This window comes from Macaca nemestrina, chromosome 8 (genome assembly GCF_043159975.1).
Source record: "Macaca nemestrina isolate mMacNem1 chromosome 8, mMacNem.hap1, whole genome shotgun sequence".
NCBI classification, from domain to species: Eukaryota; Metazoa; Chordata; class Mammalia; order Primates; family Cercopithecidae; genus Macaca; species Macaca nemestrina.
This window is the reverse complement of record NC_092132.1, coordinates 83,063,488-83,091,352: the sequence shown is the minus strand read 5'-3', so window position 1 is coordinate 83,091,352 and position 27,865 is coordinate 83,063,488. Positions and strand designations below refer to the sequence as shown.

At 37.2% G+C, this 27,865-nt stretch overlaps 1 protein-coding gene across 1 annotated transcript in view; it reads left to right on the top strand.

Moving 5' to 3' along the window:
• The window catches only part of LOC139355597 (gametogenetin-like), a 197,591-nt gene that overhangs the window by 6,522 nt on the left and 163,204 nt on the right, over positions 1 to 27,865 (top strand). Inside the window, exons 3-4 of the mRNA XM_071067432.1 lie at positions 25 to 16,202; positions 20,660 to 20,817. Coding sequence (XP_070923533.1) covers positions 25 to 858 — 834 coding nt within the window. The 3' untranslated portion in view covers positions 859 to 16,202; positions 20,660 to 20,817. The remainder of the gene's footprint in view (positions 1 to 24; positions 16,203 to 20,659; positions 20,818 to 27,865) is intronic.

Here is a 27,865-nt window from a genome sequence, read left to right as displayed (position 1 = left end):
TTCTCCCCAAAGACTCCTAACTAGACAGGCCGATCCTCCCCAGCGGCACTCCCTTTCATTCTTCCCCTCCCACCACACACACACACACACTCACACACACACACCCGGACCCAGACAGCCCACTCCACTTTCCAGACGCCCACCTCCTACATACTCCCCTCCCCTAAACAGACATTCACCCACTCGCCATCTGTAGCCTCCTTCCGCCCCCCGCCCCGCCTGCCTGGCTCCCCCTCCCCAAGAAGCAGACCTGCACAGTGGGACGCAGGGACCCCCGCCAGACGCTCGGGTCGTGCACGCCGCACTGACCTCGGCCCGCCCCGCCGGGAAACTAACAAAGGCGGGCGCGAGCCCGGAGCCCAGGAGCCGCGAGCGGCGGCCGCGGGGCCAGGGAGCCTGGGCCGGGCCGGGCGGGGACTACTCCGGAGTCAGGAGGCAGCAGCTGCGGAGGACGCGGATCTCTGGCAGTCAGCGCCGCTCGGACGCTGCCGGCACCATGGGCTGCTGCACCGGACGCTGCTCGCTCATCTGCCTCTGCGCGCTGCAGTTGGTGAGTGCCCCGCGCGCCCCTGCCCCAGGACAGGTCCCTGCTCTAGGACCGGCTTCTCCGGCTCCCTCTGCGGTTCCGCAGCTCCAGGCAAGGGGCTAAAGGGTGAGCAGGGCGCTCCGCCCGGCTCCCAGCCTCCTCGCTGCCCGGCTGGGCTCGCACTGCTCTCTAGCCGCGGGCACTCGCTGGGTCGCCCCTGCCCTGCGGGAGGGCGCGGTCTCACCCCCGGTCCCGCGCGCTGGGGTTCGCCGCGCTCCCGCCAGGCGTCGCCACGCGGTCCAGGGGTTGCTGTCCAGGCGCCGGGGGAGTGAGCGATTTCCCTGCCCCTTGATCCGACACCTGGCTTTAGCACCCTCCGAGTTCGTGATGAAGTTACACGGGGACTTGCGGGCTCTTTCTTCTTAGGATGATATCCAGGAATGTTGCTTAATTACACAATGTGTGTGAATGCCCAGGTTCTGAGGAGACAGAAGCTTCCTCAACTCTGTTAGTGAAGAGTGAGGTGGTTCTTACCTTCGGCAGGTTAAAAGGTGATGGTTAAGGAGCTGGGACCTCCAGGAAGGAGATCAGGCTGTGTGCTTCAGCCCCTGCCCTTCCAATTCCGCTTTGGATTTTGTTGAAATGTTGCATGTTCAGGCGGCGACAGACTGACAGCTGTCATCAAGGAGAGAACAGAGTGAACCGGCTCCACTGGCGCGGTGCCTTGCAGAGGGAGTGTGTGTAATGGGAAGTTAGAAACTAGAGTGGAGAAAAAAGGGCCTTTCAGAGCAGAGCAAATGCTCCTCTTAATCCCTTTGGATCCTGGACTGGCCCTGTGGTCTATTCCATGGTCACTTGAGGTCAAGGCCACAGACCTTTTGAGTCAAACTTGTGTGTGTGAGAGATTAATAGACATCTCCCTTGCGTTATACTTGAGACAGATTCTGAGTGCTCTGTCAAGCTTTCTTCCAAGCATTGTATGTTTTTTTCGAGTCACAAATATAAACCTAGCATATTTTGACAAGCGAGAGGAAAAAGCTTGCAATGAACTTTATTTAGTAATGTCATCCCTTGCAAGACTTATTAACTGAGAGATAAAATCGTGCTTTTTAGTAGTTAGTCCTTGTTTACATGAAGGTTTTAGAATGTTTTCACTTTTCTCTTGTCTCAGTGTTCCAGTCTCCCATGAAAACCTCACTTTGGATGTGCCCTTCATTGTTCACCTAATGCATGCGTAATTTATGTATTCGTAGGTTTGAAATCAGTGACCACTTTTTAAGTCTAATGGATAGTGCCTTCTGTCGTGTGAAATACTTGAATGAAATATATTTTATAGTTTTCTTGAAAAATAATTTTAAAAATTTACAATATGAATGTTTTCTTTCACTAAGAAGGCAGGAGCTTGATTTGTACTTTGGTTTTTAGAAAGGGACATGGTTTGTAAGTTGGAAAAACTGACTAAACATTGAGTCAACTCTTGATTCAATGTAAGATTATGGATAGGCACGCTGGATTGCATAATCTATAATGCATAATTTCTATTTTACATGGAAATAACAAGTAAGGTTTTTATGTAGCAGATTTATCAATGCAATTATGATTTTCTTAACAGGCATTGTGATGATAATGTTTTTGAGATTTCATCCGTCAGCCAAGCATGCCCCTCTTTCCACTTTCTCAGTTGATACAAATGCAACTTATTTGTCAAAGCTTATCTTAAAATTCCATTTTTTAACGAAGTCTTCCTTGGTGCTCCAGGTAAAATCCCTTATATTCCTATCATCTCATAGCACTTCACTTTTTCCTCTGTTATAAAACATTTGATACACTCTTAAATAATTTTAGGTTATTAACACATATTTCTCACCACTAGATTGTAAGCAACTTGAGGGTAGGGACCATAGTATTAGTGACCTTTGCAAACTCTGCAAGTTGTTAGAGCTCATATTAGGAGCTAAAACATATTTGCTGAATTTCTGATAATACATAACATTTGCAATCCATACAGGGTTTTGACATAAACATTTCTTTTGACTTTTAAAACTATCCTGTGAGGTAGATACTCATTTCATTTGTTTGCAGGTGAGGAAGTTGATATTCACAGAGTTAAACAATTTATCCATAATCAGTAGTTTTTGGATGGTAGAAATATTGGGGTGATGGTAAGCATTTAACAACTGAATTGTAACCAAAACAAAACATATGTATATATTACATTGTAATATCATACAAGATAATCTTCTTTATGTAAAAGATGTGTAACTCTCAGCTGACAAATGATTAGCAGTAGTAAAATATGTAATAGTCTTTAGTGTGAATTCCATACAGCCATTTAATTTTGGCAGAATCTTTTTGCTGAGTTTGACAAACTCTTGGTTTTATAGATCTGACATGAATGCTGGTGAATATTTTTGTTTGCTTTAAGAAGAGGAAAGTGAAAATTGGAAGAAAATATTAGAACTTTACTTCATCAATTACATGAATAGATTCTTGGCTGAACTGGATAATAGTTTTTAAATACTTAAAAATTATTTCCTCAGTTTCTTTCATGCTATTGACAATGTAATGTCTATAGACATGACACACTTTTAGGCTTAATATGCATTACTTAAAATATTTCTCCATTATTTAAAAAGCCTAGACAATCAACAAAACAGTAAGCAACCACTGATTTGTGGGGTTTGCCAAATTCTTTGGTGTAGATACTTCCATCTTGACCAATTTCAAGTTTACCTTTATATAGCATTTCCATCATATACATAAGATAGGCATAACCTCAAAAGCACTGGTAAAGTAAAACACAGCAAAATAATTTGGAAGGAATAACTATTAACTATTCAGTATCTTGGCTTTTAGTAGGATTTCTTTACATTTAAGTTTGCATAATTTATTTTTTAATAATGGCTGTATTTAACAACTAGCTCACAAAATTCCTAAAAATCTAACAAAACCAATTCTAACTCCGAGTCCATATAAGCCTGCTTCAGCATATCATAGGGTAGAGATCCCTGTTTCCCAAATCTGGTACACTTTCTACTGAAACCAATTGTCTTTTTTTTGCCCTTTTATGTTTTTTTCTGCTTCCACCAGCTATCAGACAATGGAGGTTATGAGGCAGTGAACTAACGAGGGTGTTAAAAGAGGATGGCATTGGGAGAACACATCTGCTGAAGACAATCTACATGCTCATGACTAAGGCTTGACTGGGAGGTCATCAAATAGATGGTACATTAGCTCCTCCTAAAAGTTAAGGAAACATATAAAAAGCTTTTCATTATCTTATTCCCATTTCCTCTGAACTACTGTCTGGAGTGGGAAAATAAAAACTCAAATTGGGAAATTTACTTGGAGCAAACATATCCTTTTCAAGCTAGTATCTGTGGATGAGCTTTGGTTTGCAAAATCTCAGTCATTGTCTACTTTCCTCACTCCACTGCTCTGGCTGTCTTTCATCATTAGTTTTTCTCCAGGCTTCTGCCCTCAAGGTGTTTGCTCCATGGTTTTATGTTTGTAATCTTCCTGATTTTCCTAGATGAAATTAAAGAGAAAGTGAAAAGTATGAATACAGGCCCATCAAAAACTATGTGAAATAATTTTTTTTTTAAAGAAGTGATTTGTTACTGTGTCACTAATTCATCTAGTCATCCAAGAGCCTTTAAGTACATTTTTTTTTGGAAGGATACTTTCAGTTTTGCTTGTTTTATAATACTGTATATACTTATTAGATAGGTGTAATCTATACATAAAAAGAAACACTTGATCATATGCTTTTAGAACATTCTTTTCAGGTACCACTTTTAAATAAACGTTAATTGCATGATTTCAAAGTCTGACATGCCACATCTCATTTCAGAGCCATTTTCTGAGAGTAGCCTCAGTGAAGCACTGAACTAATTTCGGCAGGCATTATTCCCACAGAGCTTTAGACATCTTTCCGACCTCACAGAGGTCAGACTCTGGTATGTTCAACGCAACTTTGGCATGTTCAGCGCAACTTTGTCTCAGGATGTTATTATTACCCATGGACATTCATTGCACCTTTTGTCACTTCAAGGTGAAAGTCTTACTATTAGACCTATGAATCAGGGAAATAGAACTCAAAACTTTCGCTGCATATCTGTGGTACCAGAAAACCCTACAAAATTTAGGGAAAATAGGCAGCTTTTAACTCATAGATGAATATTTTTTATTGTAGAGAACATCTGACTGGGTACAGTGGCTTATGCCTATAATCCTAGCACTTTGGGAAGCCAAGGTTGGAGGATTGCTTGAGTCTAGGAGTTCCAGATCAGTCAGGGCAACATAGCGAAACCTTATCTCTACAAAAAATTTTAAAAAATTTTAGCCAGACGTGGTGGCTTGTGCCTCTAGTCCCAGCTACTTGGGAAGCTGAGGTGGGAGGATCGCTTGAGCTCAGGAGATCGAGACTGCAGTGAACTATGATGCCACCATTGCACTCCAACATGGGAGACAGAGTGACACTCTATAAAAATAAATAAATAAATAAATAAATAGAGAACATTCTCTTAAATTAAAGAAAACCAGCATTTTTTTCTCACAGTGGAAACGAAGTTTAGTTAAGTTTCTTTCTATACCACATTCAAACCACCTGTGAGTAAAGCACCTATGACACTGGAGTGCCGAGATAAATGTGTTAAGAGGGGTCTGTAGGGGGTTGGTGTAGCTGTGGTAACATGTTTTTAACTAAGTGCTATGAAAGATGCAGCTCACCTGTCATAGATATTGGACAGTGAATGCCGAAATATATTTCTTGTACTATGTATTTATACTGATACTTTGGCTTTGACATGGTTTTAATTTTAATAGTTCTTTTCTTCTCCTCTGTAATATAATTCTTAATCATTTTGTTTCCATTCTCTTTCTTTATTTCAACATTGTGGTTCATGTTATGAAACTTAGAAAAGATAAAGGTTAGTGAAATTCAAATTTTGTCTACTAATGAGACTTGAGTTATACTGTGACTGGTATTGAAACCATTCTGCATTAGCCAATACTGAAGGGTTACATCATGAGTAACACAATGAACTGTGGTGTTTGGGTATTTTGTGTGTGTGTGTGTGTGTGTGTGTAAGTGCAGCAGATGTGTTTGGATACATAAGGGTTCTGTTTTAGATACTTTAAGATTCTGAGACTTGAGGCCAAAGCTGTCAGGTATACGAGTGTGGAACCCAGAGGGCAAGCCTGGACTGCATATTTAGAATTAAGAATCATGAACAATATTGATATTTAAAAAGCCTTGGATGAGATCACCTTGGGAGAGAGAGTAGATAGTTGAGACTAGAACCAAAAATGGGACTTAATACAAGGTGAGTAGAGAACAAGGAGCCAGCAAAAGATACGGAAGAAGAGGTTGGAAAGAATCAACTTACTTTAAAAATAGGGCTGACATTTCAAGAGAAAAGTAAAACAAAACACAAAAAGCATAGAGCTGCAATCATCGGTAATAAAAAGGACATACACCAATAAATGATTATGATCAAATTGTATCTTTTGATTTTTTTTTCTGAGAGGTTAAGAGCAAAACTATCATTTTAATAAAAATACATGAATTATCATACTTTTGTATTCTATCCTAGGAAGCCAGGTCTGTAGAAGCAAAGTCAACATAAGAAATGATTTCCATGGCATGTAAATCATGCTATAGCAAGAGAGTCATTTTATTTAATGAGAATTAATTAACAAATAATTTTATTCAATGTTTAGTAAAGTACTAAGCAGTCATTTAAATTAGCGTTAACATTAATACAGTTAACATAGATTAGTTGTAATGAATGACATAGACCTTTCAGTTAGCAGAGCATTTTGTTTTTATGAATAATTGAGTAAATAAGAGAATACTCTGACAGTAAAGGGCTGAGAAGAGTGTTATGGGAAGAATTTTGTCCTCTAAAAAGATACACTAAAGTCCTAATTCCCCATACCTCAGAATGTGATTTTATTTGGAAATGTGGTTTTTATAGAAGTTATTAAGCTAAAATGAAGTCATTAATTCCTTATGACTGATGGCATTAAAACCAGGAAATTTGACGCAAAGACAGAAAAGCACAGAGGAAAGACACTGGGATGACACAGAGAGATAAAAATCACTCATTAAAAATAAAAATAAAAATCAGAAGGGAAAACACGCAATTGGGATGCTTTGGGGAAAAGATGACAGACAAGATGTTACTGAGCTAGAGAGACAGTAGACCTTCCCTTTCTTCCAAGGTGCCACGTGAAGACTGAGGATTGGAGTGAGCCAGGGATTGCGGGCAAACCCATGGAAGCCAGGGAGAGGCAAGGAGGGAGTCCCTTACAAGCTTCAGAGGGAGTGGGCCCTGCTGGCACCTGGATTTTGGATTTCTAGCCTCGAGAACTGTGAGATAAGTTGCTCCTCTTGTTTTAAGCCACTTGGTTGTGATACAAGGAAACCCTAGGAACTTAATACAGAGAGAGAGCTAGTCTGGATTATGTTTTAAGGTAGAACAATCCTAAGTTTAATTAAAACTACTTAAATGGTGAAAGAAATGCTTATGCTCAATGTGCATATGGATTTGGGCTTATGGGTGGCAGAAGGTTGAGACGATGTCATGGCAGGAAAAATCAGAGTCAAAGGGTTAAGTTCTTAGGCCAGCAGAGGCAACAGGCCGGGCCTGAGGACCCCTAAACAGTGCTGCCCTCGTGGGCGTCTTTGGATCAGCAGTATCAGAATCATCTGGGAGAGCTTCTCAACAATAGTGGCTCAAGCTCACCAGGATCTACTGGATAGAAATATTCTGGAGAAGGGCTCGAGAGTCTCAAATTATTGAAAGTTCCTTGCATGATTCTGAGGTAGATCAAGGCTTGGGAACGTTTATTCAAATGAAGAGTTCCCTGGCTCAGAAGAACTTGAAGAGAAAAGACTGGATACTTCTTAAGGCTATTAGGGGCAAACCCAATTTCTGAAGGTCAGTTGAGAGCAGAGTTAGCTGAGTTGCCACTCTGAATGTCCTTAGCTTTTTAAGATTTTAGGATGGATACTGGGTATGGTGCCTCATGCCTATAATCCAGCACTGTGGGAGGCTGAGGTGGGAGGATCACTTGAGGCCAGGAGTTTGGGACCTGCCTGGGCAACAAAGTGAGACCTGTCTCTACAAAAAAAAAAAAAAAAAAAAAAAAAAAAAAATAACCAAACAGTAAGATGAATACCTGTAGCCCTGCCTCCTTGGAGACTGAGGTGGGAGGATTGCTTGAGCTCAGGAAGTCAAGGTTGCAGTGAGCTATGATCGTGCCACTGCATTCCAGCCGAGGTGACAGAAAAAGACTCTGTCTCCAAATAAATAAACAAACAAACAAATAAGTAAATAAATAAATAGAGTTTTAGAAGAGTTGCTTCTCTTATGGAAGCTTAATGTCTATGATAGCAGGGAATCATCCTAACAGACTCTTCGAGGTCTGTGGTCTGTATCAGAGGGAGTGTCGTGTTTCCTATCCTGAATAGGTCAGTCACTGAGACTGCCTGTCCTCTGCACATGTAGCATCTGGTGTATCTGCAATAGACTCTCTGCTCTTTTAGGTCGTAGGCTGGGTTGGGTTCACAGCCTGGTCTGGAGAGGGAGCCCAGATAAAAGCCCCAGGAGGAAGTGGGCGAGGTGCCTCCTCGCAGCCCCTTTTGACACTGCATCTATTTCTTTAGCCTAGACAGGAAAGATCACTTTGCTTTGATAAAAGTGCCTCGGGGCTCATACTGCATGGTTTCAAGGTTTACTTGAAGTAAATAGTTTCAACATTTCTTCTAGAGGACACACTAAAAATGGTTGTAGACCATATTTGTGAGGCTGAGGAATGTTCCTGTTTCTGCTTTGCAAACCAAATTTCTTATTTTTATTTTTAATTGGCAAATAATAATAATATATACTTATGAGGTAATTTGATGTTTTGATATATGCATAAATTGTGGAATAATTAAAACAAGCTAATTAACACATTAATCACCTCACATATCATTTTCTTTGTGGCAAGACATTTGAAATTTACTCCCTTGGCAATTTTGAAATATATAATACAGTATTATTAACTATAGTCACCATGCTGTGTAATAGATTTCAAACTAGAGTCCTTATGTTTGTAACCCTGATCAGCATTGGTTTGAATATGTCCTTCTAATAAGTATTCATAAGAAAGTTCTGCAGTTCTCATGACTTAAGCCTCCCTGACATATAACTATGAAATTTATAACATCCATCAGACCTTTTCTCTCTTAAGCTTCAGTTACTTATTTCACCTTTTATTTTATTAACTAATACTTCATATTCTTTAGGTTGAAACCTAATTTGTTTTTAATTCTTTAGGTTGAAACCTCCTTTCCCAGATTCTCCCTTCAGCTTGCTTGCCCTGACAAGAGATGTAATGAATTCACTCTCTAATGCCTGATTAATCTTCCTTAAGTGGAAACTTCAATCTGTCACTCCTCTTCAAAAAAAATCATGTCTCTGTAAGCTGCCATTTAATACCTTACCAATATAGAATTATTTCCTACTTCTCCAGGTCTGCATCCTCAGTTCCATAGGGACAAATTTCTATTTCATGAAAAACACATATTCATACTCTTGAACATATGTGGTTCAGGCTTCGTGAAGCAAATTTCAAGGTTGTAAAACTAAGAAAATGGAGATGAACAAAATTCACTGAAATAGAAAGAAGTATTTATTTATAATGTGGTTTTTATTCTTTATAAAATAATGAATTGCTTCTGTTTTTGTCAAATTATATTCTCCATTTTAATCAAATCATTTTCATTCTGGTTACTTACATGTAGATTTTTGTTTTGCGTAGTCTTTTTTTTTCCCTTAGGAGGATAATCTTTATCAAAAGATTCTGGGAAATAAATAATTTTCTATCCCCAGAACATCAATAGTCTTTGCTTTTAAAACATAAACTACTTATTTTATTTTATTTTTTTACCTTTCTCTCACAAATTGTGCCTGTGATGTCGCAATGTATGTTTTCGATCTTTTGATCAGATTGACTGGGCATGGTGTCTCATACCTGTAATCCCCAAATTTTGAGAGGCTGAGGTGGGAGGATCCCTTGAACCCAGGAGTTCCAGACCAGCTCTGGAAGGACAGGGAGACCCCACCTCTCCAAAATGAAAACAAAAATAAAACACAGATGGTTGTGGCTGTCTGTGCCTGTAGTCCCAGCTACTTGGAGGCTGAGGTGGGAGGAGAATCAGTTGAGCCCAGGAGTACAAGGCTGCAGTAAGCCTTAAATGGTGCCACTGCACTATAGTCTTGGGGACAGGGTGAGACACTGTTTCAAATAAATAAATAAATAAATAAGGTTTACAAGCACTTAATACAAATAACTCATTAAAAATAAAAATAAAAATCAGAACGGAAAACACGAAATTGAGATGCTTTGGGAAAAAGATGACAGACAAGATGTTATTGAGCTAGAGAGACATAGACCTTCCCTTTTTCCCAAGGTCCCAGCGTCTGAATGAAATCAAAATAGGGTGAGGAAGAAAACTGGAGCAAACAGCAGATCGGCAACATTGAAGAATTCAGGAGACAAGTAGAGTGTATTTGGCCCAAGGCCTTAATATTAGTTTGTGCACCGTGTACACTGCACGAAGATGTTCCTGTGTTACACAGAAATTTGGCACTTGCTGCACTTGCACGAAGGGTATAGTGGGCATAGTGCTGGAGTATTGGTACCTTTTGGCTTCACAACATGTTGAGAGTTGGATGATTGATAACATTGTGCAGATGATATGGAATGAGAGAATAAATATGTTACTTATTTTAAAAATAAAGCTGATGAATGTGAAAGTTAAGATTTACAGGATTTTGGACAACAATGAGAAGTTAAAAAGAAAACCACAAATTATTCTTTATTGCTTATTTTGATTTTCTTATAATACTTTCTATGTTACACTTTAACATTAATTCTGAAAAAGAGGAGAGATTTTCCAAACAATTAGTGGATGCTTTGAGGTCAATTTTAGGAAGACTATTTGGCAAATACTTGATAAGGTTATATTTAGTATAGCTTCTTTCTTAGGTGCATCAAAAATTCATGCTTTTAATCCCCATTAACACTAATTTGTGTTAATGTGTGTGAACATGCATCTACAGCAGAATATAACACTAGACGAAAATACTTCATCAGTGATTAGTATTCAAAATGCCAATTAAATGGTAGTACATGCAAATGACGTATAGCACAAACTATCTAATTTACATTTTTAATTTGATATGTTTTGCAAAGATATTGAAATAAAATGGAAGGTAGGCTATGAATGCCCTGTAATGGAACATTCTTACCTTAGGTCTTGATAGAGTATAAGAGAATAGATATTGTAAGATAAGCATAGTAATAAACGAACAACAAAAATCATCAGGTGAAGGCATTGACTTAACTTGGAGAATGTGAAACACTTGAACTAGTAGGTTGCTGTTCTGTTTGACACTGGTAAGAGCATCTGCAGTTCATTGAATTGGAGGAGAAACTTTTATCCATTGGTAAAGGGAGATGAAGGTGAAGGTGGGTGGGCGGCAGGAGTTGGAGTACTGACAAGGGCTCTAATTGCAAGAATTAGATAGCTTATTTTTAAAGGAAGCAAGGGGAAGATCTTGGCAGTGTTAATGATATTATTCATTTTTTAGATTTTTTTCTTTCATTTTTTGCATAGAGTAGCATTCTTTAGAATGCTTCGTTCCTTTATTAACAAGAAATATTGAAACAGGATTTTAGTGATCAGTTTCTCGTAAGGGATATGAGCTCAACAGGAGTGACGATAAGTCATAAATATATTTCTCAAAGTTTCTATTCCAGTAATGAGAGGCACAGTAATACTTTGGTATTGATTAATATCTAGTATAATAAGAGTTTGCATGTGGGAAGCCATAGGCTACAGATGTTGATTGGTTAAATTGGTTAATGAAAGTACAAACAGGAGTGCTCTACACTGAAGTTATGTTTCCTGTGCTGGTAGCTAGCTGTAAATGATCATAATTAAGACAATGGGAGCTATAAATGATTGTTAATGATAATTATTTATCAAATTTGTATTTAAAATATAAATTCTTGATGAAGTTCTTTCAAATTATAGTTTATGAAAAGTAACATTTCTTAACTTCAAGAGGTCCTCAAGAAATCATCTAGAGCCATTGTTAGCTCCAAAGCAGTTATGTGTGTGATGCTTCAATACTAAAGTCTCTCCTGTTGAATCTTAAATGTCTCTGAGAATATAAAACTTGCTTTGATTTCTATTGTCTTCTATTCATTTGCTTTATATCTGGATGGTGAACAGTAGATGGAGACGGTCATGGGCCGGAGCTGACTCGTAACAACTGGGGACAGCTTCCTGATAGGTTTCCAGGGATCATGTGAGCCAGTTGTTAAATATAGCTTTATTAAAAATTAACTATATAAACTTATAATTAAATTATATTAAAAACAAAAGTATATATATTTAAAAGTCGACACTTTCTAATGATTTTATTGCAGTATACTGTTATCTCTGCTCTGGGGGTTATTTTACATCTACATGGTACGAATTTTACATACAGTTTGTATGGTGGAAATTCTGTATAACAGAGGACTATCTATTGAGTATCTCTTCCCAATTGTACATCCAGTGACATCATATTGGTAGCTAAAAATTTTTTATGAAGTGTTTATAGCATAGAAATATCCTCCTTAAGCTCCCAAGGCCAGTTGTTAAATTATTTACTAGCATATCACCAGGTAGGGGCTTTCTTCATCAGGCCAGTTTTTTTCCCTGTACCAAATTGGAACTGATTCATAAGCTTTCAGTGTAACTAATTAATGCATGTATAGAAAGTATATTTTATAACCTAAGTGTTTTATTTATTGCTTTGAATACACCTGTAAAATTGTTTAAACATAAAATAGAAGTTTTTATTTTCAAAAAATTATAATATTAAATCCTTTGGCCTTAATAATAGCTTTTGGATCTCCCTAAAGTGTTCATACACTTTGCATGGTAACTGATTTGTTGGTAACTGATTTGTGGCTAAATGATTCAGAACTGATAATGGGTTATAGGTTGTACTTCTAGGTGAGTGACTAGAATCTAGAATCTCTCGCTATGAGGGAAAGTTATTTTTGCTTAATGAGTGCTGATTAGTTCCCATGAGGTAAAGGTGGACTTACTCCAATACCCAGTTCTTCCACCTGTTGGCATTATTGGTCCTAATTAGCTTCTTCCACAAGGATGTCAAATAATCAATGGTGAAATGATTGAAATACCTTTTGACACCCACATCTGGTTCTTCCAGACTGGGATAATCTGCATTTTCCATTGACCCCACATTGAAATACTAAATATTCTATCTTGAAGAAGGCTTCAAGAAGGTGATTTATGTGGCAGCACACCAAAACTTATTTAGCTCGTAAAATGTCTCTTCGAAATTTTAAAAAGCAATCATTGTTACAATGTGAAACAAAATACTCTTGTACCTCAAATTCCATTGTACCATTCTTATTTTCATGAGGCAGATATTAATATATTCTCATTTACAGATGAGAAAACTGAAATGTGGGAAAATTAAGGAGTATGTTGAAATTATATGTTATGCTATTGCTTAAAGCATGAGAAATGTAGAAATGCAGATAACCAAACTGTGTGTGTGTGATCTTAGATTAGATCTTCGATTGTAGTATTGTGACTGCATTAAAAAAGAGTCAGTCTTCTGGACTTAGGTCAAATCTGTTGTGAAGAGTAATTATTTAAGCAAGCAATTTCTGTACATGAAATGTGATTTTTACAATGTAATCCAGATGACTTGAGTAGTAAGAAGAGACAATAACCCAGGGACACAGCTTTTTCTTTTGTTTTGTTTTGGCATTTCTGTTGGTAGAGGGTAGCTTTCCCTCATTATTGACATCTGTTTTAGGAATCCTTCAGGAGGAATCCCAACTTATCCCGAAACAAAAGAATGAAATGCAAGCTTTCTGCAGACCAAGTATTTTGCAATTTTTGCATGCTCTATTTTCTTCAGCTGATGAACCACTTCTGACAAAGCTTTCTCACTGTCCGGATATAATCTGCTAATACCACTGGGATCTACACTCACAAGTATCCTCTTCCTCCATGAAAGTTTAAGCCACTAATTCTTTTTGATGTCTGTTGGGAAACTCTTCCTTTTCCTTGTAGTATTGTGATTGCCAAAGATTTGAATGTGGCAACCAGACCACTGACAGAGCGTCTTGAATGCAGGGCCAATTAGAAGGAAGCACTAGATGAAGCCACTGAACCATTAGGAGGCTTGCAAAGATCCCCTAACACTCTTTTCATCTACAAGAGAGCTGTGGTTGGAAATACACAGATGGAGTTGTCCTTAGGGATGTGCTCTTCACGCATGTGGTTCTGTTGAAGCATTTTGCAAGTAGAAGACAACGTTTTGTAATATTTCACAGACTGTACATCATACAGAGGCACATTGGTCATCTATTATTAATATGTTTGTTTGGCCCAACCAAAAGGGTCTTTCTACACACTTTTTAACTCCTTCCCTACTAATGATACATTTATTGTAGGGCAGAGGTTTTGATTAAAGATATAAGTAATATGATTTTTTAGCTCAGTTTTTCTTTCAACACAACACAAAGTAAAACATATTAATTTTCCTTATTGATGAAAAACTGGTTTGGCATTTGCAAAACTCTGCATGAATTCTAATTCCAAATGCTTGATTTTTGTCCCACTATATTTAGGAAATAATATTGTTTTCACATTTAGAGGACCACATCAAGGCTAAAAAGATAATATCATTTAAACATATTTTAACATGTTTAAACTGTGTATTTTTATATTTTTAGTTATCAGAAAATTTAATTTGTTTCCAAAATGCTGGTTAATTTTCATTCCACCAAATAAAGGTTTAAAATGCTCCTAGGAGAATGGTAGTCAAAACTCTTATAAAAATAGAAATGTACTTCTTTAGTCAATATGTAGTTTGCTTTGTATTAATTAAAGAGGTAATCTGAAATGTACATTTGGATTAAGTGCCAACTGTAATGTCTATGTACTTTTCATGGCCCAAAATGAACGGAAAAACACTGGAGAACTATTATCCCACAGGCATCAGAATTACACTGATGGGCCATCAGCTGCTTTGCAGCCATGCTTTTCTCCAAGGTGCTCCAGTGATACTGCAGGCTGACCTCATGAATGGATGGGTGAAGAATCACAACTAGATGACAGGACTAGCATTCTAGGAGCAATATTTAATGTGACATAACTTAATCCAAGTTGGTATATAATTATGATAGTAGTCAAAAATCAGATGACATTAGAAATAGATGTAACTGAAAAGACAGTGTAGTAAACCATTGCAAACTTAATAATCTTCATCTGTAGACCTAAGGAATAAAATCATTGAATATTTTTGGACTTATTTTCCATTCAAGTATAGAGGAAATGGTGCTTTGGGCAGGACTACGTTACATATTTATATATGAACGTCGATACATGCAATGATGCCAATTTACAAGAAAGTCCTGAGTATGAAGATCTAAACAGTAATAAACTACAGACAAAAGAATCAGAAACACAATGTTTTCTTAAACAGTAAATATTGGAATGCCTAAATATAGGCTAATTGCTAAATATTTGTAGCAATCCACTGAACATTGGTCAGATACATTTAAACAAAGGAATATGATAGTTTCATATTTCTCATAGTGAAGTATTTTCAAAACTATACAGTCAAACTTAAAGAGAAAGCTAATTTGGAAATGGTTCACAAGGAAAAATGAGGAAATTCATATTGCTTAGCCTAATGGTGGATTATTCGCCTCCTAAGGAGCTGTCTCAGAATGTTGAAAGGAATATATTCCCTGCTGGCCACCTGCTTCTGCCCTGTTTTCTCCATCCCTGGTGTCATTGTCCCACTTGGCATGTTCTGACCCACCCTAATTCCTGAGCCAATATTGGCGAAGTCAAGACAGTATGTATATTATCTTCAGCTCTGCAGTTGGTATCCATTAAAACATTAATTAAATACTTAAACTTCTCTGTTTTAGAAGTGGGAAGAATAACAAGGTAACAATATTGTAAGATGGCTGACTAGAGAAACTTGGGCACCTTCCTTGTTACTCCTTCCCCACTTGGTTCTCAAGCTTCCTTAGTGGTTCCCAAGGCGTGGTACCTGCTAACTAGTGATTCTACGCTATGTTATTGGTCTAGGCCTATGTAATAAAATGAAGTTGGAGTTTACCTGGCACCAAAGTTAGTTACAGCTGCTGCTTGTGTTCTGTGTCAAGCTCTTACTACTGAGAAAGATACAGGCACAGAGGCTTCTATTCCAATTTTTATGATACAGCATCCTCACCCTGCAGACCCCAGCTGCAGCTTGATGTGTCCAGCTGTCCATTGTGATGGTAAAATTACAACATCACAGTGCATGTGCCACTGCTCCTGGGACTGTAGCTTGGCTGTGTCACACCATGAATCTTTCTCACTAGCCGCATGTTTTGTGAGTTCGACACTCTTGTGGAGACTCTTGGAGGTCACCTGGAGCAATGTTTTATGATCTGGCCTTCTTCCATCCATATGGCTGAGAAAGGAGCCAGGTAATATTTCCAACATGGCCGCTTTCTTGACCTAAGAAAAGAGTGATATCAGAAGCATACAGCTTATGGCAGCACGTCATGGATAAAACAGGTACAAAAAAGGTGCCATTACAGAAAAGAAGTTTTACATTAATTTTAAGTCAGTGTATAAGTGATCTGTTCTTAACTGTCTACTGCCCAAATCATTATTTAAAATTGCTACCTGGGGCTTGAAAGTACATACATCCTTCTTTCTACTACTTCTTTGCTTTTCTCTTCACAGTAAAGCCATGAAAGTGACTATTCTATAATTAATCTCTTCTACAAACTGCCAGACATAATCAAATTCTGTAAACACTTTTGTCTGTGTTTACACAGACATGTTGTAATGCTTATGGAAGAATATTTGGGAAATTATTTCTGTGAAGATCTGTAGAATAGATTGGGGATACTTTTGTCCAAAAAGGTAGAGACAGCCATTATCGGAGTCAAAGAAATAAACTGAGCAGCTTTCAGTAAACATCTATAGACATGTAATTGGTACATGGCATTGGCAAAACAAACATTTTTAATATTTATACATTTTAACAAAAATTTAAAATAAGGTAATTTTATTTAAATATGAAAGTAAATCTATTTTATATTTTATTTGTGTCTTCAAGCCTATTCCCTTCTTTATTCACACTTAAATTTTTAACACTCTGAAGTAGAGTCGCTGGAAAGCTCTGCATGGTGAAATCTTTTTGGCTGCATTTTTATAGTACACATTTTTATACAAAGATGTGGCATTAACACTGTAATCAGGTGACTTCAGATTTTTGGACGCAAGAAAATTTAAAACAATTCAAAACTTTTAACCTTTGTGTATGGTGTTTTTGCAGTTGAGTTTGAGATTTTTAAGTACCTGAAAGTTAGTGGCCTCAAGATGGTATGATTCCTGCATTTATCATATAACACCACAGTGCCAGTGAACAGTACCTTGGGGATCTATTTTTCAGAATATTCCACGGCCCACAAAATTGATTTAAATTGAGTTCTCCTTTGCTTTAAAGGAATTTGGTCTCTTCACCCTCCTTCTCTCCTTCCTGTCTCCCTCCGTTCACTCTTCTCTCTCCTATCCTTGGGTCCTAGAAAGTCTCCTCTTGGACTCCTCAGAGTGAAGAAGTAAGGGAACACCGAGCAAGGAGCCCTGGACCCCTCCCCTGGCCTTACTCCATAGGAAATGAAGGCTCAGAGGATTTTGAGTGAAAGAATTAAGATTCTATGTTTTGTAAACACTGGAGTCTAAATAAGACTTCATTTGGGAAAGGAGTTGTACGTACTACTGAAAAGAATCATAAAACCACTACTTTAGAGTGTGACGTGAAATAGTTCCAGATTTATGTAACCTTGGTAGGAATTATCATGCTAAAATAAATTAAGATTTCTCTCTTCATATGCTGCCTTCTTATTAAATGATGTCAAACCCCTTTTAGTAATATACACATATGAAAGAAAAATAATTACTTTAAATAGATATCAAAGTTTCAGACATATTCAAGGGAAACATTGCATAAGTTAGTTTTACTTACTATGTGATTTAAAGGAAATCTTGAGAAATTATAACGTATGTCTCATGTAATAGTTGTAGTTGGCTCCATCTGAGGCAGGAGGCGGGACTCGACTCTGGAGGCGGGGCTCAGACACCAAACAAGGTTGAGGACTAGCTAAAACAGGGAAGAGAGAGAAGCGCCTGTCCCTAAGACAAGCCCACCAGTGTGCCAGGTCAGTTTACTGCTGCCATGGCAACACCTAGAAGTTGCTGCCCCTTTCCCTGGCAGTGACCCGACAACTCAAAGGTTACCACCCCTTTTGTAGAAATGTCTCCACAATCCACCCTTTAATTTGTATATAATTAAAAGCAGATATAAATATGGCTGCAAACTGCCTTTGAGCTGCTCCTCTGGGCACACTGCCTATGGGGTAACCCTGCTCTGCAAGGAGCAGGACCTCTGCTGCTGCTGTGCATTGCCACTTCAGTAAATGTTGCTAAGACCCTGACTTGCCCTTGAATTATTCCCTGGGTGAACCCAAAACCTCCCAGGCTAAGCCCCAATTATGGGGCACATCTGCCCTGCATCACATCCATCATTGCTGTAGTACAGTAATTATATTTCAAACATGTTTGCATGATATCATATTATTTTCAAAAGCGTAATAACTCTGGTTTCTGAGTTATTACAAAACATAAATATAATTATCTTATTGTGTTCCACAATGAAAATTTTGGAGCATGTAGATATGATTCAGAATTGAAGCAATAGAACAAATCATTCAATTTGATTTTCCTGCAAAACATTTTTCCTTACACAGAAAACTTGCCAGTTTGTTTCCTTTTTAACAAATTACTAAATCAGTGAACCATGGTAAAATTTCAGTGTTTTTAGGTTAAATATCCGCAGTTTCTTATGTTTGCCTTAATTATTTGTTATGATTCTCTTGGCAGATAACATGTGACGTTAACACATTTAATATTATAAGATGGTTGTCTTCTCTACACTATTATTTCATGCTAATGTTCCACATTACTTTACTTTTTAGTTAACCTTTTACTATTCATATATATTTTTCTTCTATTTGAAGAATGGAAAGGGTCCTGCCTTACTTGCTTTTGTATTCCCCACAGTGCTTGTGTCCTGATATACACCTAACAGTTGTTCAGTAGGTATTCATTGACTTTTTGATAAATGGGTTATTATGTTTCCTACACTATCAGGCTAATTTTGGTCATAGGAAGCAGATAATTCAGGAAAAAATTGCTTAAACTGGTGCTACTGAAAATGTGTCCCACAGATTGTTGGTCAGAATACAAACTTTATTTCTGATCTGCAAGTAGCCAAGTAATTAAGAGTATGCATTTAGAAACATTTATAGCAATTTTAATGTATTATGATATCCAATGGCTGGTCATTTATCCTAGGAATTTGTTTTTATTGTATTTCACAATAGTTTTTGTCCTCAAGTGATTGAAAATGTAAAAAAAATATAATTTCTTAACCACAGGGTGTTTAAGAAGCACAGATTTAGACAATGGGTATTTATTAATAACAAATCTCACATAGTAAGAAATCAAGGAAGAAATAGTTACTGGGTTGGGGTTCAACAATGTTTAATAGTGGTAGGGCTCCAAGTTGATGTTTCTTGGGTTCCCTTGGTCTTCCAGCTTAGCTACAATATGCCATCAGCAGTTACAAGCCTCATGCTTTCACATGAAAATACTCAACTGGAGAAGGAAAAGGACAGATGCAGAACAGCCTCTTCTCTCTCACAGCTCTCTTTTTGTCTGGAGAGAAAGACTGTCCATATCTAGAAGACTGTTCATACTTCTTTCCATATCTAATTGACCAGAACTGCATCCCTGTCTTCCCCTGGATCAATCCCTGTAAAATGGTCCTGGCTTAGTCCAGTGTGATCTATCCTCTGGGTGGGACACCTAGCTGCATGACCAGAGTCAGGGATCTCTCAGCAAGAAGGACTGGAGAATGGCTGTTCTGCAAATTTCTCCAAAGACCTAAAATTATCAGAAATTGACATCACCACTGACAATGTTTCAATAAGTGGGAAGGTATAATAATAATAGCTCATGTTTATGCAATGGCTGTTATGTTAGGTATTCTGCATAACTCTTCATATTTTGTAAAACTTCCCTCCACACAGTCAGTATTATCCCTCTTTTATAGATAGGAAAAAGGAGACATCAATAAGTTAAGTATTTTACCCACGGTCACATCGCTGGGAGGTAAATAGGGCTGAGATTCCAACCCAACACTGTGAATGTCTACACCCAGGTTCTCCCTACTGCTACAAAGGCTATTTTTGTATGGTGCTGGTTGGGTAGCCTGTACATGCATAATACCACAAATCTGGGAAGGCCTGACCAGGGATATTGGCTTGAGAAAATGCCTCTCTAAATAGGCAACATAAACTCTCTTAACATTTCTAAGTATAGTTATTGCATTTCCGGTACGTGGGACTTTTTCCTTTAGCTCACTAAAATGTTACCCTCTCTGTTGCTGTCTGAAATACATCTTCCTGTACAACATCTGTCCCTGTCATTGCTGCTCCAGGTGTCACAGGACTCTGCTGTTGTCTTGAGTTTGGATGTAATATGCAGGACATGTATTCTTTGTAATTCTGGAATCCAGAAGAACATTGCTCAATAAAACCCCTGTGCATGGTTTATAAGTATTGCTTGCAACTTTACTAATACTTTATGGCCATGCTATATATCAATAGCACTGTGGCTTAGCTAGGCTTTCCTGGGCTATCAAAAACCATTTTTAACCCCAGAGAGTGCCAAATAACCAACTTTCAAACAATTCTTTGCAGCACAGCTCTTTGATAAGCTGAAAATTGCCCAGTTTATGCAATTCTTTCTTCTTCTTATAGTTCCTCATATTCCAATTCCCTAGAAAATTGCTTTTGAGAAAGAGTAGACAATATATCTCTGAAGTAGTCCATTATTTTTTTATTCCACTGCTGAGCTAGGTATACAATCCTATTTATCTTTGACCATGTTCCTTTCTGCAGGTGCAAGTCTATTCTAGCTAATACATGGCGCATAGCAAATTTTAAAAGGCTATGAAAATAAGCTTGGGGACACTCAACTTCAGTACTCAAATACGTAGATTTTATTATCACATTTCTGAAAATGTATTACCTATTAAACTATGTGGATCCACCTTAAGGTAAGTTTTTCCTTTCACAGTCCTATATTGTTAATTATACTCAATTGTGAGTTACTTTAGGTCAGCAACTGTGACTTGTGTGGCATTTGGTAATGCTCATTAATGTTGCTGACACTGTCTTTGGATGGAAAACCTCAGCATGTATACAATGCATCATTTCACCAGATTCACTGTTTTATAAGAAGCCATAAAAACAAAATGTGGGGTTTAATAAGTCTGTCTATCATCTAAAAATTTCCATGTACTTTCCTTTAAGGAAAAAAAAGTAATTTATGTTAAAGTACGAACAATGAAAACAATTTACTTAATTTATCTTTCTTTAGCTAATGCGGAGGTCCTTATTATTATTTTTTTGATTTTTCCATTGTTTTATAACTCAGACTGCAGAGTTTTTATCTGTTTGTTTTGAGAGAGGGTCTCACTCTGTCACCACTGGAGTGCAGTGGTATGATCTCAGCTCACTGCAGCCTTGAACTCCTGGGCTGAAGTGATCCTCCCCCCTCAGTCTCCTGAGTATCTGGTACCAAAGGCATGTGTGACCACACCCAACAAAGTTTTAAAATTTTCTTATAGAGATGGGGTCTTGCCATGTTGTCCAGGCTGGTCATGAACTCCTTGGCTCAAGCAATCATCCTTCCTTGGCCTCCCAAAGTGCTGGGATTACAGTCATGAGCCCTTGGGCCCATCCCATATCACAGGCTTTGTACTTTCAGATCATATGCAATGTGTTTCTTTAAATTAAATTTTAAATTATAAATTTAAAAATTATAGTTGTATTTATTTATGAAGTAAAAAGTTATAATTTATGAGAATTATGTGGAATAATTAAATTAAATGAATTAATACATATTACCTCAAATATTTATTTTGTGATGAAAACATTTAAAATTTACTCTCAGCAATGTTAAATGTATAATACATTATTATTTACTATGTTCACCACGTTGTGCAATATATCTCAAAGAAAAAAACCTTATCCTGCCTTTCTAATTGGCTATATATCCTTTGACAATCATCCCCCCATTACGCCTGCCAATCTCCGACCTATGGTAGCCAGCATTTTACTCTGTGATTCTTTGAGTTCAATTATTGTAGATTCCACATGTAAGTGAGAACATGTGGCATTTGCGTTTCTGTGCCTAGCTCATTTCACTTACCATAATGCCTTCCAGTGAAAACCAAGAGCAATATTGAAGGGTTGGCTCAACTGAAGTTTAGCATGCCTTGTGAAATAATTTTTTCTTCCTGTTCATTTGAAAACTTGTGAAAATATTAAAAATTGGTACTAAAAACATAACTAATATTTTTAAATGTCACTCATAAGAACATACATATTCATCACATTTCTCAGTATAAACCACGAAACATAAGAAAAACATCCGAAAAACATTTTAACATCTTTACAGGCTGCTTTAGTTTTAGTTAGAAGTAATATAGAGAGTCAAAGACTCAAATTATAAATCTAAGTTGCTCTGCATTCTGCCAAGATTGGAACGCTGCATGGATGAAATTTACTGTGACCCAAACTTTCAACAGAATAGTTCATGACAACAGGATAGGACCACAAATGAGGATTTTTATTCCAATAAATTCTTTGACTTATCTGTTCTTACTGTTGTCTTTAAGCCAAGATTTGTAGTGGGCCCCCAAATTGGGAATTTTAGAACAGGAAGTTTTACATGGAACTGACTCCAGCTGGGAATTGAGAACTGTTTGGTGTTTTGTCTGGGAGGAAGTATCAAGGTGTACCTAAGAGCTGAGGTATATCTGAAATGGTAGTATCAGGAAGTTTGCAGCGTAGTGTGAAATGAAATGAAAATTTCAATTGTACTGTATCCCAACCAATAATGTAATGTCTTCCTTACATAATGGGCATCATGCTAGAGTTTCACACAGTAAAGAGTACCAACAATAAATAGGCCCATGTTAGCTGTTTTAATTTTTTCAGCATATGAAGGGTTCCACTGGTGTGATAGCATGAGAGAGGATTTAGGATTTTTTTTCCCTTTTTTAAAAAATTTTATTTTAGAGATCATCTACCACAGTCACTTTTGTCAGAGAAGAGAGAATTGATTTCAGCTCTAGTGATTCTTCAAATAACATTCTAGAATGCTGAAATATTCTGGTTCCTCAGCTTTATTATCCACAACACTTAGGGAAAGTCCACAGAAATGTATGACCTGGAGCTGCTTGCCTCCATGCTGCGGTGAGGGGCAGGATTGTCGGGTGGAAGCGTTGCGCTATTTACGTAGCTCAGCCGAACAGTTCACAGAGATGTGGCTATTACAGAGGCAGTAACGTTAACCTATAGGAAATGTCTGCCCTCCAGCCAGCCTCAGATAAAACAGTAGAATCACAGATTCTACCGGAAAAAGTGCTCAATTGTTTGTTGTACAAATGGATTGTTGTACAAATGAATAAATGAGGGAATAAGTGGATAGAATTTTGGAATGAAAATGTGGTTCCTTGATTCAAGTTATTCAATAATTTTCCTCTGGAATTCGTACAGCAGATCGTCCCAATTTACTTTTTAACCCAGGGCAGCATTGTGCCTTTCTACTCACCTAGGGCATTTAAGCCTGTGTGGAGACATGCAGGTTATCAGAGTGGTGGGAGTATTGGGGATATGAGTGTTGTGGTTACTTAGTTCTGAAAGCACTGAGATGCTAATGTCCCTAATGAACAGGAAATCCTGTGCAACGAGGAATTCTTGCCTACAATAATAAATAATATCCCCAATGAGAAGCAGTAAGTCTCCCTCTGGGTTCTCCGACAGGAAGGTTAAAGACAAAAGTCCCCATTTCTCAAGTAATTGGCTACTTTGGTGGACATTTAACATTCAAAAAAGACTTCCTTATACTTTGCCAGAACATTTCAAATTGAACTCAGTACCAGCTTTGTCCTTCAAAGAACAGAGACCTGCCAGCTTCTGCTAAGGTTATTCCTAGAACTCATTTACCCATGTTGCCTATCTGGTTACTTTCTTGAGGGTGCTATCCAGGTTGTCTCTGTCTCTGTCAAGGTGGGGCATTCAAAACTCCATCCAATCCTCTAACTATGGCCTGCCAAGTGCTATAAATAACATATACAGCCTTAGCGGTCATAACTACTATTTTTTTTCCGTTAATGCAAACTAAGATGGCATTATTTTTTTGTTGTTGTTAGCTTATTATCAACTAAAACTTCAGATCTTCACATAAACTGTTGTCAGTCTGAGCATACATCATTCAGAGCTAGGGATTAGCAAGCTTTCTTGGTTAAAGGCCAGATAGCAAATACTTTAGAAACCAAGGGTCATTCAGTCTCCATCACAACTACTGAATTCCACCGCTGTAGCATGTAGCCACGGACAACACAGAAATCACTGGGGTGGTTGTGTTTCAATTAAACTTTATTTGTAGAAACAGATGGTAGGATATATTTGACTCTTGGGCCATAGTTTGCTGATCCTTGTTCTATACTTAAAGAAATATTAGATTAAAACAGAAATTTAGTGCTTTTTAATTATGTCTGTTCATATTATTTTGTTGATTTCAGCCAATCATTCCAACCAGCTGAAAACCTCTTGAATTCTAATTGTGGGAGTTCTGTTATTTAATTTTTAAAAAGTATACTCCTTTTCAACTTTGTATTACCTAACACATGACTTCTATGCTTTTATCTATTAATAGTTCTTCTCCATTCCAAAACAAAAACAATACCTGAGTAGAAAAAAGCCTTAAAAAGACCTTATACCATATACTAGATTTTTTAGTTTAAGATGGTCAGTGATATAATTGATAAACCTGTTTTGGTTACTGTAATGATAAAACTACAACATTCTTCTATCATGTAGCAGACAGTTTTTTCTGTTCTTTATAAGAAGTACTGGTGCTTGTCTGCATTTCCTTCCTGAAATCAAGATGCATGTCTATGACAAGTTCTTGTTGTGCCACAGTGTTAATACCAACAAATCTAATATTGGTTAATTATAACAGGCTTTTAGTAAATAATCTGTTTACTCATGTATTTTTGCAGTCAGCTTAGAAGAGATGTGAATTTTATCAGCTCAGCCCTGTACCTCCCTTTGAGATGTTTACCCAAATGGGGCTTTCATTCCATTGTAGAATGAATATGTAAACACCTTGCTATGGTTCTGAAATCATAGTTATGAGTCCGTTAGCACCCTAATGGGAAGGAAGGAGTTAACTGTGGTTTTGTAAATCCCCCCTTCCCTTCCTGAAGACAATCTGGGCCAGGTGCTGACCTCCACCAGGCCTCCTGTAAACATTCCAAGGAGATTTAATAACACAAAGATGATCTAGGGGGTTCAAATATAAGAATGTTTTTATTTGGGTATTCTTTTTCTATCTCGATTACTTATTATAACTAAACCCTTAATTTGTGAGTTTATGTGATGCATATGGCTGGAGAGTGGAAGTTAGTCAAATGAGCTCTTTATCTGCATGAGAAATAACTAAGAAGTCTTAAACTTATTATTATTTGTTTTCTGAGATAGCTTGTACCACACACATAATGAGCATTCATCTGTTATTCTGGAACCAAACTGCATCCCATTTGAAAAAAAGCAATTTTTTGGAGACTGTGAGAGACACTTCAAGTCTTTTTGTTACTACATGTCTTTCCGTCGTTACTGTATGCTTCGCCAATTGCCAGTGAAGTTGGGTGTAGTCTATGATCTATGATTCCTGTGAGTCAGCTGTGATAACGTAACTCTTTGGGATTCTGCACTATGATAAAATGCAGATGGGCCTAAGACTTGAATGCATCTAAGGCACTGGGGAGGGTCTCTGGTTGCTTTACATTTTCTTGATTTCTTAAGTTCAATTTCCTTTTAAGGTATTTGTTATTTGATGTTCCATTTTGATTAGAAAAAGTGGAGAAAGGAATTTTGTAATTCTGAATTTTCTCTGTCATTTACCCCACATTATGAGCCTGTTAAGCTGATTGCTTCCATATTGATAGACTTACTTCAAATTCTTTTTTGTAATCATACAAATTCTTCCCTTTCTAGTTTAAAGACCAGCTTTTATGACCAACTAAGAGTAAATTTAAGTGTGTGACATATAGCTAAATGTTTTTAGGTTAAAGGAGTAGAAGAATCCTATGAAATTTACATTTAAAAGCTTATTTAATTTAGCGTAATGAATCGCATTTGGCATATTACAATTACTAAATGCTAACATTATGTATATCTGCTAATTATTTATATATTACCATAATGTGAGTCTTTAAATTATTTTGATATTGAAATGGAGATAATATATTGAATAGTATTGACTCTTCTAAATTTGATGCTTACCATTCATTTTCTTCTTGGAATATCCCATGATTTTTTAGGTGCTTAAGAAATAAACTTATCGAGGCTGTAACAGCTGTGTAGAAACTCAGAGTACCTTTTTTTGGTTTAATAATACACAAAAGGTTGGAAATTTACAAAAAATATTAAATCTTGAAGAGCATGGTAAGTTATTGCATCAGTCTACTATGTCGGTTCTGATTTTGACTTTTTTCTTTTTTCTTTTTCTTCTTTTTTTTTTTTTTGGAGACAAGAGTCCCCCTCTGTCACCCAGGCTGGAGTGCAGTGGCATGATCTCAGTTCACTGCAACCTCCGCCTCCTGGGCTCAAGCGATTCTCTTGCCTCAGCCTCCTTAGTAACTGGGATTACAGGCCTATGTCACCACACCCAGCTAATTTTTGTGTTTTTAGTATAGATGGAATTTCGCCATATTGGCTAGTCTGGTGTTGAACTCCTTACTTCAAGTGATCCGCCTGCCTTGGCCTCCCAAATTGCTGGGATTACAGGCATGAGCCACCACGTCTGGCCTGATTTTGACTTTTTTCATTAGCAATGGAGGAGAAATATTTCAGAGTAGTGTCAGGGCACTCCATTGCTTGATGACAGCACAGAATATAAGAAAAGAAATCTAGATATAGATCAATTATTTTGCTGCTGATGATCTCAAGCTCTATCCTAATAAGCAGTTGTGAAAATGAGAGATGACGTGCTATTAAGTACACACGTGCTTCATATGGATTTTGAGTGTACCTACATATTCGGTTTTGTTTGTTAAAATCACTTAAAAATTAGGTTGGCAAATTTCCCAATTTATTAATTTATCCATTTTTTTCAAGATAGAAAAAAGTAATGTTCAAGAGAGTATTATGAAAAGTTGAATGTAAAGGCCAGGAATTTATAATTACTAGCAGTCATGCTTTGCTAAATTAATGAGAAGATAATTGTCAATACTTTTTCAGTAGGAATAGTTTTGTTTAAGTCAAACATTGTGTTAAAATAATTATTTGGACTCTTTTTAGAATACAACTACAATTTCTCTGCTTTATTTTCAATGGTGAATAAAATGTATGTTTTCATTATTTTCCTATATTTAATTTTTCCTAGAACTCCATACTTTTACCATATAAGGTTCTAACCTTTTGACCTTTGACTTCTGCAATTTTTTGGCATTACAGTTTTAATAAATTGTTAATAATAGTTCAATTTTATTGATCACTGAGTTTCAAATGTAATAATGATGCATATGGTAAGCCTTTTTCAGAAAATGTTTAAAAACTATTTGTGAAAGTCCAGGATAAATTCTACAGAAATTAATAAAAATTTGTTATTGCTGAACAAGTATATTTCAGCTACATTTTTAATGAATCTGTCAAAAGAGTTATTGGGTAGGAAATTATATAAGTAGGATACCTTTTTTCCTAGGGTAGTTTTTGGAATCTGCATGATTACTGTTTCCTAATTGAACAGAAAGGAATTTGTATTTTTAAGCATCTGGCTTTTTTCATAATTAAACTTAGACCTAGGTAGAATTGTGGGGATATGTAGGGGTGTAGGTGGACGGGATTTATCAATGGCTGTTAATGACTGTCTCCCACTCCTAATACCTCTGAACTGTCCAGTGTTGCAACCCCTCCTTCTGCGGGCTTTGGTGGTGACTGACGTCTCATGTGTAAGAAAGGTGAGTCATTATCCTTTATACGACATAGTTTGTGTGGTTGAAAATTTATCATCTTCTCCAAAACTTTCTA